The 12546-nt window shown below is 44.8% G+C and overlaps 1 protein-coding gene across 1 annotated transcript in view; it reads right to left on the bottom strand.

The window, feature by feature from the left end:
- Window positions 1-4987: 4987 nt before the first annotated feature.
- The window catches only part of LOC104277210 (probable cation-transporting ATPase 13A4), a gene marked incomplete at its 5' end in the record, with an annotated part of 9153 nt that continues 1594 nt past the window's right edge, over window positions 4988-12546 (bottom strand). Inside the window, 7 exons of the mRNA XM_009873785.1 lie at window positions 4988-5209; window positions 5622-5702; window positions 7790-7878; window positions 9342-9547; window positions 10013-10187; window positions 11421-11493; window positions 12205-12301. Of these exons, the coding sequence (XP_009872087.1) occupies window positions 4988-5209; window positions 5622-5702; window positions 7790-7878; window positions 9342-9547; window positions 10013-10187; window positions 11421-11493; window positions 12205-12301 (943 nt within the window). The remainder of the gene's footprint in view (window positions 5210-5621; window positions 5703-7789; window positions 7879-9341; window positions 9548-10012; window positions 10188-11420; window positions 11494-12204; window positions 12302-12546) is intronic.

Below are 12546 nucleotides of genomic sequence, written 5' to 3'. Positions count from 1 at the left end.
CTACCATCTTTATCCAAGGGACAGCATGCTCCTGTACGACCTGTGCTCAGAAAGGCTGTAAAGATTTAACAGCAGCGGTAACAGAACGCCGTGAGAGGCAGCTTGAGGCTCTCATGCAAGTCAGTAGCGAGTGGGCAGTGACTCTGTGTAAGGGTGATTACAGAGAGGGCTGGAGTGCCACAGGGCACTGCTGCAGAAGGCAGCTGGCACTCCCCTGCGGGGTGCAGCCCCTGTGACCTCCACAGAGCTCTGCTGCTTTATAGCAACGGGCAGTTCTGCTCACAGTAGCTGCTGGACACGGGCTGGCACGTGCATGGTGATTGCGTGCAGAGGAATGGCTGAGAGAGCATTGCTGGTTTTCATGGCTTGGAGTTATCAAACCAAGATTTACCTGGCCTTGGGTGGGGTGCAAGAGGAGGGCAAGACATAAATGAAATGTGTCACCTGTTCTCTGAACTGCTTCCCAGGTCAAAAGCACTTCTTCCAGCACCTCCTAAGTAATCTGTAGGTTCAGGAGAAAGAGCCTGTTATGATTTTCTGATGCACTCTTTCTCCCTCCAGCCTCACTCTCTTCTCGAAATAGAATGCTCCTTTACCTGGGGCAATCCATCATGTGACCTAGGACAAAGGCTGGGACAATTACACAATAAAGGGGGAGGCTAGTATCCTAACCCTGTCTGCTAATCATCTAGGAAGTCCTGAGGAGATTTATTAATTAGATTTAAACAAAACATATGGATGGATGTTTCTTGACTCCCTTTTACCTACAGTGAGCTACACTGAGCAACCAAAGCTGTGTCAGTGGCACGTACCTCCTGTGGTCACCAACGACACAGGACACTGTGGAAACAGGATGCTCCTGAGCAGGGAGAAATATGCTTTGTATTTCAGACACACGGGACCTCAAGTTATGTTCTTCAAAGAGGAACTGTGTCCCCATTGCCGATAGCCAACGAGGAAGCAAATTTACACAGCCTGGCTTGGCTGATGGTGTCTTTGTATGCATTTGGTAACCAGCGCCCGGTGCACTGAACCACCTGCAGGACAGCTCCTGCTCCTCCTCCCAGCTCGGAGGCCATCTGACCACCAACTGCACCACGGCTGTAGAGGGGTTGAGCACTGTCTGGTGAGGGATGTTGGTGCAGAATGCTCCAAGTCTGTTTTTCCAGCATGGAGACTTTAGAAGCCAGAAGAGTGAGTAACAAGTCATTGAAATTCAGTTGTTGGCTACATTCACCTGCAATATATGATAACTGAATTATCTGTTTCCTTTCCTTGAAATGGGTGATCTAGGCACCCGCTATTTGTGCTTTCCTTTTCTGGTTGTACCTTGGCAGGTATTTATCTCTGCAGCCTCCTCTGTAATTCTGCAGAGCTGCATCAAGTGCATCAAGCTCCTTTGATAAAAAGTGCTATGCGAGTGGAAAGCTGGTATGTCTTGTAAAATGTTCTAGGTTGTTAATATTATGCACACCTATGGCTGTTGTTGGCAAGGGTCTGCATCTTCTAAATGGAGCTTTGTTCCTCCGTTGGTTGTGTGTGCTGCCAAGCAGGCTGAGCTCTAGATGAATAGACAAAAACTGATGACTGCATCAAGAAAAACAAGTGATTAAAAAATGGGAAGGACAAAAATAAAAGTGATTTTCTTCTTTCATTAACTAGGACAAGTGCATTTCAAAAGGAAAATCAAATTTTGAAATTAGCTGTTCAGAGTGGCTGCACAGCTCAGTGGATTGGCTCCAGGGAGTCTGCCCCTTTGATTTAGTTGTAGAAAGCTAACCAGGATGGATAGTGTCTGCTGGCAAAGATCACTGGGGGTCTTTCCAACCAACATCCACTGCCAGTCACAAAAGGAGAAAGTGAGCCTGGAGCTTCAGTCCTCTGTGTTTGGACAGCTTGGACTGCAGATGGGGACTGTGGAAGCCACATCCAGGGCTGTCAATCTGTCTTTGCCCTTATGCAGCCTCAGAATTTGCTGCACGCTTACGAATACTAGGGAACAACTCTATTCATTAAGTGGCTAAGTTTTATTTTTGTTTCTCTACTGTTCTGTTAGTGTTAGAAGCTGGGAGGGCCAAGCAGTAAGTTCAAACACTGAGTCAGAAATGAGCACCTACATTGCACCTGCCTCTCTTGCATGCACAAGTGGGCAAAAGGAGCGTGGCAGGTGCCTGCCAGGCAGACTGGAGGTGGGAAGATGCTTGTTGCTGTTCATGCCATCCTGATCTCCAAAAGTACAAGATCCTTTCAGATTAGAGAGACCCTCAAAACACAAAGTGCAGATGTGAATCCTGCACACACTTGAAGCTTTCAGTTTAGCTTACTCCTCATCCTGACCCTGCATTCCCAGTCCAAGTTTGAGGGGACCAGCCCAACACTGGGATGTGGGTTGGGACCTCTGATATTCCACCACAGGTGACGGAGCAGAACATAGGGTTGATGTGTGCCTACGAGCTGGTTTCTGCATCAAGGATGTGCATAACACATTGCTTGTCTCTTGGTGGCCAGTTTTGCTCCGTAATAAGGAGTTCAGTGAGCTCGGACACACCGCACAGATCTGCTGCCTGAACTGTGGCTGATGCCACCGAGGGAAGATGACAAAACACGCCCCGGTATGGCTGGACACACTGGACATACCCAAAAAGACAGAATACGAGACAGCTTAAAGAGTGGTAGAGGTTAAATGTCACCGATCATCTGAATTCCATTCTCTTGCAGGCAAGGCTGTATTTTAGCAGCCAGCAAGCAGGTCGTTATCTGTTGACCCTGGAAGTGCCACAGGTTTGCCATGAGTCAATACTTTTACGGCCTCAGTTGTGACATAAATCACATGCTTAGTCTGCAGTGCTACTGCAGCTGCTAGTTTATCACATGCAGCAACATATTTCCTGTCTGCTGGAGTTCATAAATTGGACACTGAATATTGTCTCCAAGAAAAATGTCACTTTATCTCAGAGGATGGCAGGAATAACTCCACTGACCTGCTCATCGGTGTCTCCTTAAGCTGCAAGAACTCCACAGAGCATCTCACCTTCACTTTCCAGTAGGTTTTGCTAAAAACTAGGAACTCATGCTAAGCTTGGAGACGCTTTTATGAATAAATGTGAGCCCTTTCTGGTTTGTGTCAAGTTGTGTGGCTCTGTGACAAGTATTTGCTGTTACGTAAACCGCAGTCTAATTTGGGGAAAATTTGCTTTGAGTCAAACGTTTTATTCAAGTTGAAACACTTTTGTATTTGTTTTCTTTTTAGAAAAATAATATTAGCCATTTTTTTATTCAAGCTAAATTCTTTTCAAACACTGTTCTAGTACAGACATACTGAATCAAAACAATCCATAATATCTTCTGATTTGCTCTTGGTTTTCCAGACCTACTTTTTTACTCTAAAAGACTACAGGAATCTTCGCCATGACTCCCAGCTTGCCTGGTTCTCCGGGTTGCTGTGTTAACGCAAGTGCTAGTGGCAACCTACAGTCCTCAGTGTTGATGTGCTCCCAAAGTGCTCCTTGGCCACACCCAGGAAAAACATGAGCATGCTCCAGCTGTGAAAAACATTGTGCAGTCAGTTCAGAGGGGACAACTCCCCTGCAGCACATTCTCCAAAGAAGGAAGTGTTCCTCTTGGCCCAAAGCTTCCCGGACTGATACCTTGTTGTTTTATCCAGCTGGGGACCGAGATTGCAAAACAGACAGAGCAGTAAGTCAGCCTGAAAGGGCTAAGAGAACATGCACTGCTAGGAGTTGCTTTTTCTGAGTAGATAAAACTTGCAGGATTGTGTGGTGATGTTGCCCTTAAAGCAGCACAGCAGAGTGAGTAAAAGGTTAACAGGTCAGAGGTTAACAGGTGAGGGATACGAGCTGATGAATGACACATGGTGTGTAGCATCTGCAATTAGGATTTTGGAAACCAGAACCAAAACCTCAGATGGTGCAATTTAAGAGCATGTCACAGAATTTAATATAATTATTCTGAGCCCTAGCTGGCTCCGTGTCTTTTAACTCAGGTTTTAGCCCTTGGGCATAGTAGCCCCTCCAATGTCTGCTTCTTTTGGCACTGGTAAACCAGGAGCTGATGCCAGGCAGCAGCCCAGCTGTGCACCATCCACTCTAGTAGAGCAAGTTCACACCAAGGTGACAGCACATCCTTGTAGACCCACAGGATGAGATCATAATTTGCAATTTTCATGTGTTTCATCCTACTTTTTTTTAATGGATATCCTGAACAAACACCTCAAAAAAGAATTGTTAAATAATTAAATCATTCTGCTCTATAGGTCAATAGATTTTTCACTCAGACAATGCAAGTACCACATTTTAAACTGAGAAGAGGGCACACAGGTTGCATGGTACCAGAGCTAGCAATAGGGCTCTGCATTGTTCCCACAATGGGAAGAGTACAACACTGCTGGGAGTGGATGCTTCTAGAAGGCTTTGGCTAGTTGCAACTCCTTCCAGCTCCAGAAATCCAAATATTGCCAGAAGGTGAAAAAATCCCAATGTCAAATACCAGGTAGCAGTATCTGAAACTCCAGGAGCTACAGGAATCCCAGTACCTGCCTATGTTCAGCAGCCTCTATCAGGAGCAAGTTCTACTTATTTTCTCAAAGGGTATCTCCTCAGAGGAGTGCTGATATCTGATTTAGCTACTTTTCATCGAAGGAGCCCCCACCTCTATGGACTGCATAATGCAGTTCACAAGAGGGATGCAGCAATGGGGTGTTTCAACCCTGAATGCTTTGCCAGTGTTCAGTGATTTGTTCCGTTTACAGCTGGCAGCCACTCACACGTGAGCAAAGGGACAGGAGAAACGTTGTGGCTTTATGTTACTGCACCCAGCTTTTTTGCTCCCAGATAATATAAAAATAAGTCCAATCTTTTTAGTCTTAGCAGGGGGGGAATGATGGGTCAATCCTTCCTCTTATGTCTCTGACTTAGTCCTTCTACAGCCAACTGCAACTGGCCTGGACATTTATATTCCCCAGTTTCCCTCAGAATGCATCTTCATTGTCTTCAAATGTTGGATTGCTATGGCCTCCCATATTTCCTTCTACTGATATTGCCACAGAATCTGAGAAAAAGGTTTCATTCAGAGGTGGCCAGGCTGAGTCCTGCTCTAATGCTCGCTGCAGCCTCTTGTAATGGCTCTTTGAGTGGTACTGGAAGGGCTTTTTCAGAAACAGCCATAAGGATCTGTTCTCGATGACAGCTTCCTGTAAAAACAAAAGCAAAAAGAAAGATTCTGGGGGACCTGGACAGCAGTTTTCCTTCTTGATCCACAGAACACACACGGGGCTGGTAGAGACACAAATCTCCCACCCTGTCCTGCTCCTCCACTTCCCTTAAATAGCCTGTTACTGACCACTTCTCATATCAGCTCCACCAAAGCTCTCCACCAGAGGAACCAGCTTCTTCTGATAGTCTTCAGGATCTGAGCAGAAAACACTAAAGACTGCCCATATTTCTCTAGCCTGTGGAAGGGCCTGATACAGTCCACTCACTAGAGTGCTTTGCATTCACTTATATCTATTCATTCAGCTGTGGGCCTGTTTTACTAGATATTCCCAAGCTGAGCTGAGGAGGAGGGAGGAGTGAGACCCAACACATTCAGTGAAGCATGCTCACCTCAACAAGGAAGGACACAGCAAATGTGACTGCAAGCATTATCACCATGGAGATGCGCCAGGTGGTAGGGGTACAAACAAGCTGGGAAAAAAGCAGGAGAAGCTGTTCAACACATTTGCACACCAGACACTGGTGGGAGCATGTGTCAGAATTATTTAGGTTGGAAAAGACCCTTAAGATCATCAAGTCCGACTGTTAATCTGGCACTGCTAGGTCCACCACTAAACCATATCCCCAGATGCCATGTTTACATGTCTTTTAAATACCTCCAGGGATGGTGACAACCATTTCCTTGGGCAGCCTGTTCTGGTGCTTGATAACCCTTTGGGAGAATAAGTTTTTCGTAATGTCCAACCTAAACCTCCCCTGGCATAACTTGAGGCTATTGCCTCTTGCTCTACTTGCTGCCTGGGAAAAGAGATCAACAATCACCTTGCCACAACCTCCTTTCAGGCAGTTGTAGAAAGGGATAAGGTTTTCCCTGAGCCTCGTTTTCCCCAGATTTAACAACCCCAGTTCCCTCAGCTGCTCCTCATAGACTTCTCTAGACCCTTCACCAGCTTCACGTCATCAAAAGCCAGAAACCCTCACAGTCTGTATACTGCAAATGAGCCAATATTGCTGCTTGTCCTGAGGAATTATTGAAAAAACACTTTTAAAATTATGATGCAGCAGACAAAACTACACTCCAGAGCTGCAACAGGGGATCTAAGTGCTTGCTTTCTTTCCAGTGTAGGAAATAGTTTGAAATCTGAGTATTTCAGCTCCAAATCCAGCTCCAGCTTCCCACAGCTGGCAGAAGTGGTATTCTGGCTGTAGCTCAACTTATTTTGGAGATGTAGCTCAGCTCCAAAATTTCAATCAGCAGTTCCTCCAGGGCTAGACTATTGTAAAGTTTCTTATTGTCACTTTCTCTTTTTCTCCTCTGAGCAAACACAGTGTATTCCTTCAAGCCAGCCTGGGAATTTTGCAGTTCTCCCCAAAGACATTCTAGCCCCTCATAGCTGGAGTGCTGACAACCTCGTGTCATCAGAGACCACAACAGGTCTAAGACTTGCTTTAAAGTGCCATCTCGTGGCAGATTCTTTAACTGGATCTGCCCACTGAGCTGCTTCTCTGGAAACGGTAACACGGCAGGGCAGCTTTAGCTAGGCTGATGGGCATTCAAAATCCAGGTCCCTTCCCCTTGTCTATGTTTCTCTTTCCATGTTTCATTATTTCCATTTCTAAATTCACGGCTAACTGTCACACAAACATAAAAGACTGAAAGGAGTGTCATGTTCAGTACTTGTTATTCAAAGCCTCCATACTTCATCATTCTGATTACAAATGTACTGAAAATAAAACAGGTGCGTTGCTCTTGCTATTTCGTTCCTGTGACTCCTACTACAAGGCCATGCAAGCGCTGCAGCGGGGGAGGCTAACAGCTCCCAGCCTCAACATACTAATTGCCAGGTGCACTGACAACCTTGTCCTGCGGCTGATGTAGATCTTACCCTTCCCTTGCATTTCCCTTGCAACTCCCAGCTTGCATCCTGCCAGACTAAATAAGCCAAGCCCTACTGGTATTTATTAACCAAGGATCAAGATAGACCCTCTATTGCCATGACAGCCCCACTAGTGTTTCTCTACAACTGTTCTAAACCCAAATGCTGCTTTAGGAAACCACGGGCTGTCTGAAATTTAAACAGAGAGGGTGAAAATATTGGGAACTGAGAGGTGCTGTGAGTGCCAGCTGGCAGATCTTCTTTGCAAGAGGATCTGTGTGTGGAGTAGCCCAGCCTGAGAACACAAGTGCATGATACTTTAGTTTAAACTTGCAGGGCCTAGCTCCAGCTTCTCTTGGCTTCACAGCTATCAAGCCACCAAAATACCAAGCACGGTGAGCTTAGTGATATCATCTTCTGTTGCATGGACAATGCGCTGAAACAATGAAATGTACATGTGCAGCTGTCCACATGTCAGAATGCACAGAGCTTAGTCTGGAGCTATCATATCTCCAGCAGGTTCTTCAATCCCATCATCTAAAGCCCATCTCTTTAAAGTTAATTTTCTTTGGAGGTGCCATGTATCCCTGTAAAAGTCTGCACCTTTTGTTAAAAACAGTCCTAGTACACTTAAAGTGGGACTGGCAGCAGGAAGAAAACCCACCTTGGAACAATACTCACATCCATCTTAGTGTAGAGATCATCAATATCAGCAAACACCAAGAAGAGGCAAATGCCCAGCTGCCCTATAAGCACCAATATGAACACATCTGAAGGGACAAGAACAAACAAATAAAACCACAGGTTTATCAGCAATCTCAGCTGCTTGCCATTACTGCAGAAAACTGTAATCATTTTATGTGTCAGACAGTAAAAAAAAAAAAAAAAAAATCCATGACATAGGAAGGAACTTTCAGCAAAAGAAAAATGAGCAGAGTAAAACCCCAGCTTTGTTCAGTCAAGTAGATATATGTGAGGTTGGGACAAGACTTGTAGCCACAGTTTTAAAACACCAAACAAATATTTCGAACATTCAATCTGACTGCTCACATCTGAGAAGCCTTAGATCTTCCAGTGAGCTTCACTCTGAGCTCACGTCTCTTGTTATTCAGAAAAATGTCCAGGACATAGTCTTGCTCTTGTTGATATGATTAGGAACTCTGCCCTCAATTTCAGTGATACCTAGACTTTGCTCTTAATCAGGACCTAAAGTGTCTAAGTAATGGAGAAACTACTACCCTCCCCATTCTTAGGCAAATGTTAAAACGATGAGTAAATTTTCTCTTCAGTTGGCATGCACCAAACTTCACCCCTCACCACTCACTCTGGTTTTGCCTTGTCCTGGGAGACTGATGTCCCCTCCTCCCTATTGCTATACCAAAACAGCAAAGCCATGAAACCTGCAACGTTGATTTAACTCTTGAGCAAAAGAAGAACTGAACAGAGCTTTGCCTGAGAGACAGTTGCAGTGTTTGTGCCACAGAGAAAAAGAATAGCTTTCCTATGCCTCACTGCAACTTCCAGAACTGCCACAATCACATGTTCATCATCCTTTCCCATGACAGACCAGACAGAGGCAGACCAGACCAGCTAGACTTCACTACAGCCCCTTCAAGTTATTGCCTCCTTTGATGTTCCCTCTTTAAAGAAGTTAACTGGCCACAGAGCTGGCAAATGATGAACATGTCTAGTTCTGGAATAGGACACAGGGCCTCTGCAAATGTGCAGATTTCTTATGAGTGGGTACAAAGAATGCCCTGAACATGAGTTCTCTCAGATACTCCCAGCCAGCATGCTTTGGGGAGTCAGGCACAGGGCTCTTCCAGAGTTATTCTAAGACTAAAGCAAAATGAGACCACCTAATTCGGGCACTTCTTGAGATGTTTCATTCAGGCTGCCTTAAGGAACATGATGCTTCTACCAGTAAACACCACCTTCCTGATACTCCTTACAAGTTTTTTATCAAGCTTCATTTATTTCAGAAATATAAATGTCAGGGCCAAGTTTTCAGCAGTACAGACATACAAAGTGTGGGCCCAGCTCAGAGAGCTGCTGGTCACAGGATGGCACTGGACTAAAACTTCTGAAAACGTGGCCTTCGGTCATTTAGAATTCTAAAATTGGGCTCCTGGTTTTTTGGCTAGTGTGACTGGTCAAGTTTTAATTTTTCTTTAGTGAATTGACCTCCTAAGTTGACCTACCCACGGATCCCACCCTCTCTCCCCATACTTACAGTTTGTGTAGACGGGCTGCCTGAAAGGTTTTCCCTTGGAAAACACTAGTGCCACGATGAGGCAGTTGATGGTACTTAGCAGCCACACTGTGGTGTTCTCATAGCTCTTGTAGCCATTGTCTGTTTGCCCATGGGCTCCATCTCTCCGATGGAAATCCAGATTGGATACAGAGGAAGAATTCTCCGTGTTCACTGAGAGGCAGGCACTGAAAGAGTGGCACACTAGTAAGTGAATGCTCACTGTCCTGGTTATTTCCCCCAGCTTCCATTACCATGAACACTAATCCTCCCTCACAGCCTCACAGCTCCTGCTGTGACAAGGATGTAGGCTTCTGGCAACGTCCTCAATCTTACCCATGGTTGAGCTTGTGGAACTTGGCAGAGCCTGCGTTCAAACCTACTTGGACACCCTGGCCTTCCCTGCAATCAAATACTCCTCTTTGTACTCAACAGTAGCATTTGCACCACGTGCTCTTTGCTGCACAGCAGACTTGCTGGAGAGCTTAAGGACTTGCAGACAGCAGAGGTTAATGCATTTGCACCCTGTGAGGAGGCACAGGGTTTGCCTGCAGCTGCTGGTCAGGCCTGTAGCTAAGCTGATTAACAGTAGCATACAGACTGTCCCACTAGGTCTGCCCTGTGTCACCCAGAGTCCCAAGAAGGGGACCTACCTGTATATATCGGTCTTGGAATACCAAGGCTGCTCCTGGACCACCACAAACCCGAAAATCTGCATGCTGAGGCTGAAGAGGATGTTAAGTACAACAGAGAGCAGCAACGGGGGTGAGATGAGTTGGCTTGGAGGCCTGTAGGGAACCAGCTTTGGGTAGGCACCTGTGAAGCTCACTGCAACATGCACAGATATCTTTACTAGTGTGTCCAAAGTACAAGCAGTGCTGCTGTATGTTACTAACCGTTATAAATGGCCAGCACTTTTATAGTCTATGTTCTTTATTTATATACATAGAAATTTATTTAGATACATATAAATACTACATCAGGTACAAAATGCAGAGTTGTTTTCTCACAAAATCTTACTTGCCACAGAATAAGTTAATTAATGACATCTGACTACCATAATGCATTTTTTTAAAATAAAATGTTGGATTATTTTTTCCATTGCACTGCTGTCAGGCCCAAGGACATGCTCAGGCCTTCCTTTTCTCTTTCTGTCACATATCAACTGTGGCTTGGGATTTTCTGTTGCCCATGCTCTGTGCATCCTCCTGGACTAAGCACCTAGTGCCCAGTTATTCGAGCTGGTAGAGGACTGCATTAGCTGACCCAACAGGTTTTCCTCTGTTCTTAGGTTTAACAGAATTATCCAGACGTTGAGTAAAAGAGCTATACAGAAAGTCTTGATACAGTGTTCAAAACGGGCTACTTAGAGCAAGGTAGCTTTTTTGACAGGTAGTATTGTGGCTGACCCTTTCAGGCTTGATTTAATCAAGGTCTTTTCTAGTTGTTTGTGTTCTAGCAGGGACAGAAGACAGATATGTAGTTTTGCTGTGTGCTTTTCATGCCCCTGTTTTTAAACCTCTCCCTGCATTTACTCTATCTTCCTCTTTTGCTCCCAGCACTGGTTTACTCTCTTATTCTCAGCTTACAGCTTCCTGGTTTCCAGTGTCTGACATCTGTCATGTCTTTCTTCTCCATTTTCATCTATCTTTGCTCTCATGCCTCCTGTCTGCACTACTTCAAATACAAGTTGGATTCCAAACAGTCATCTCTACACTTTTTCACATGGGCATGGATCCTTGGGTATCGTCTTAATCTGCCTTCCTGAGTTAACAGGAAAAAGCCTGAATAGATTTTCCACTGCATTAGGTCTGTTGTTGCTCCTCCTAGAGACAACATCCCAATTATCAACAGCCTACATGCTCAGCAAATGTACCACTGAAAATCACCCATCTTATTTCAAAGCTTTTCGCAAACAAGACACCTTCTCTGCTAAACACCCTGTACTCTATGTAGTCTCTCTTTTCTTCCTTTCTGTGCATAGGATTACGCATCTCCAGGGAGGTGAAAAATATTTGAGATCATTCTCTCATTAATACATAGGATGACTAAGGGGCTTACTTGTCACACCAATTACAGTGGTAATAGCCAGATCTTGGAACAAAAATTGGTAATTCCCAAAGGAGTTTAGTTGCTGGAAAGAGAAACACAAAGAAAATACATCACAAATCAGACAACTGCTGTGAGCTTGTTTATGTATTGTCTCCAGAAAGCTGTATTATTTTCACGGAGCTAATGCTCTGCTGTTCATTCTGCAATACTCCTCACCAGATAAGGGGACCACACAATCCACCACCCTGCCAATAGATTTGTCATCATTGCGCCTGCAGTGAGTACTTTCATTTTGTACATTGTTTGGACTAATGATGCTTCCAGTTCACTCAACACAGTGAAAAGGAAGGCTATTTGAAGAAGTGTGCTTTTTCAATGCTCGGTGACTTCTGAATGCAAAGGCTTCCTCTCTATTTGGGAAGAAGCCATACAAAACTGGCTTAAGGCACTTCAGGGGATTTTGCTTACTGTCAAGTTAATTCATGCTTTAAATGCTAAATAAATTGCAACAGCATATGCTTACACCAGATTCTCCCTTCTCACAGACATATGCCCTCATCTCAGCCTTCTTTTTACTCAGCCTGGATCTCGAGCCCACAGGCTGAAGTTAACAGGAAGAATCTTTACAGTTTTCAGCTGATATAGGAGGACCGTATGATCACACCACAGAAGTCTGCAGCTCAGATAAAGGTAAAACTCCACACTCTAATTTTATTCTGGCTTTTATGCTCTGTTTCTCCTACAAGGGAGTAGTAACTCATCCAGTTTGCGCCAACGTGTTCCCAAGACATACCCAGTACAGTAGGAGAACACCAAGGTACTGAATGGTGCTGTACAGTGCCATGTACTTGAACATGCAGAAGGAGGTGACAAGGGCAGCCCGGCCTTCCCTGTGTGAAGACATGTACAAAGGAGAGCAATTAGGTGTAGGTCTGCTCCTGTCACCAGTTCTCCCAAAACACTGCCGAAAAACAAAGCATGTGTCACAAGTAGAGAAGTCTCTGCCAGTGTCTTGCTGGGAGATTAAATAAATAAAATCTAGCCTGAATGAAAGTAAGATCTTCACTTGTAGAAATCTTGCTGCAAGCAAAAGGGTTTGACTCCAGTCATCTGTCATGCCAAGACTACAACTTAC

Source organism: Apaloderma vittatum, unplaced genomic scaffold, assembly GCF_000703405.1.
Source record: "Apaloderma vittatum isolate BGI_N311 unplaced genomic scaffold, ASM70340v1 scaffold6427, whole genome shotgun sequence".
In the NCBI taxonomy this organism is placed as follows: Eukaryota; Metazoa; Chordata; class Aves; order Trogoniformes; family Trogonidae; genus Apaloderma; species Apaloderma vittatum.
This window is presented reverse-complemented; position numbering and strand designations above follow the sequence as displayed.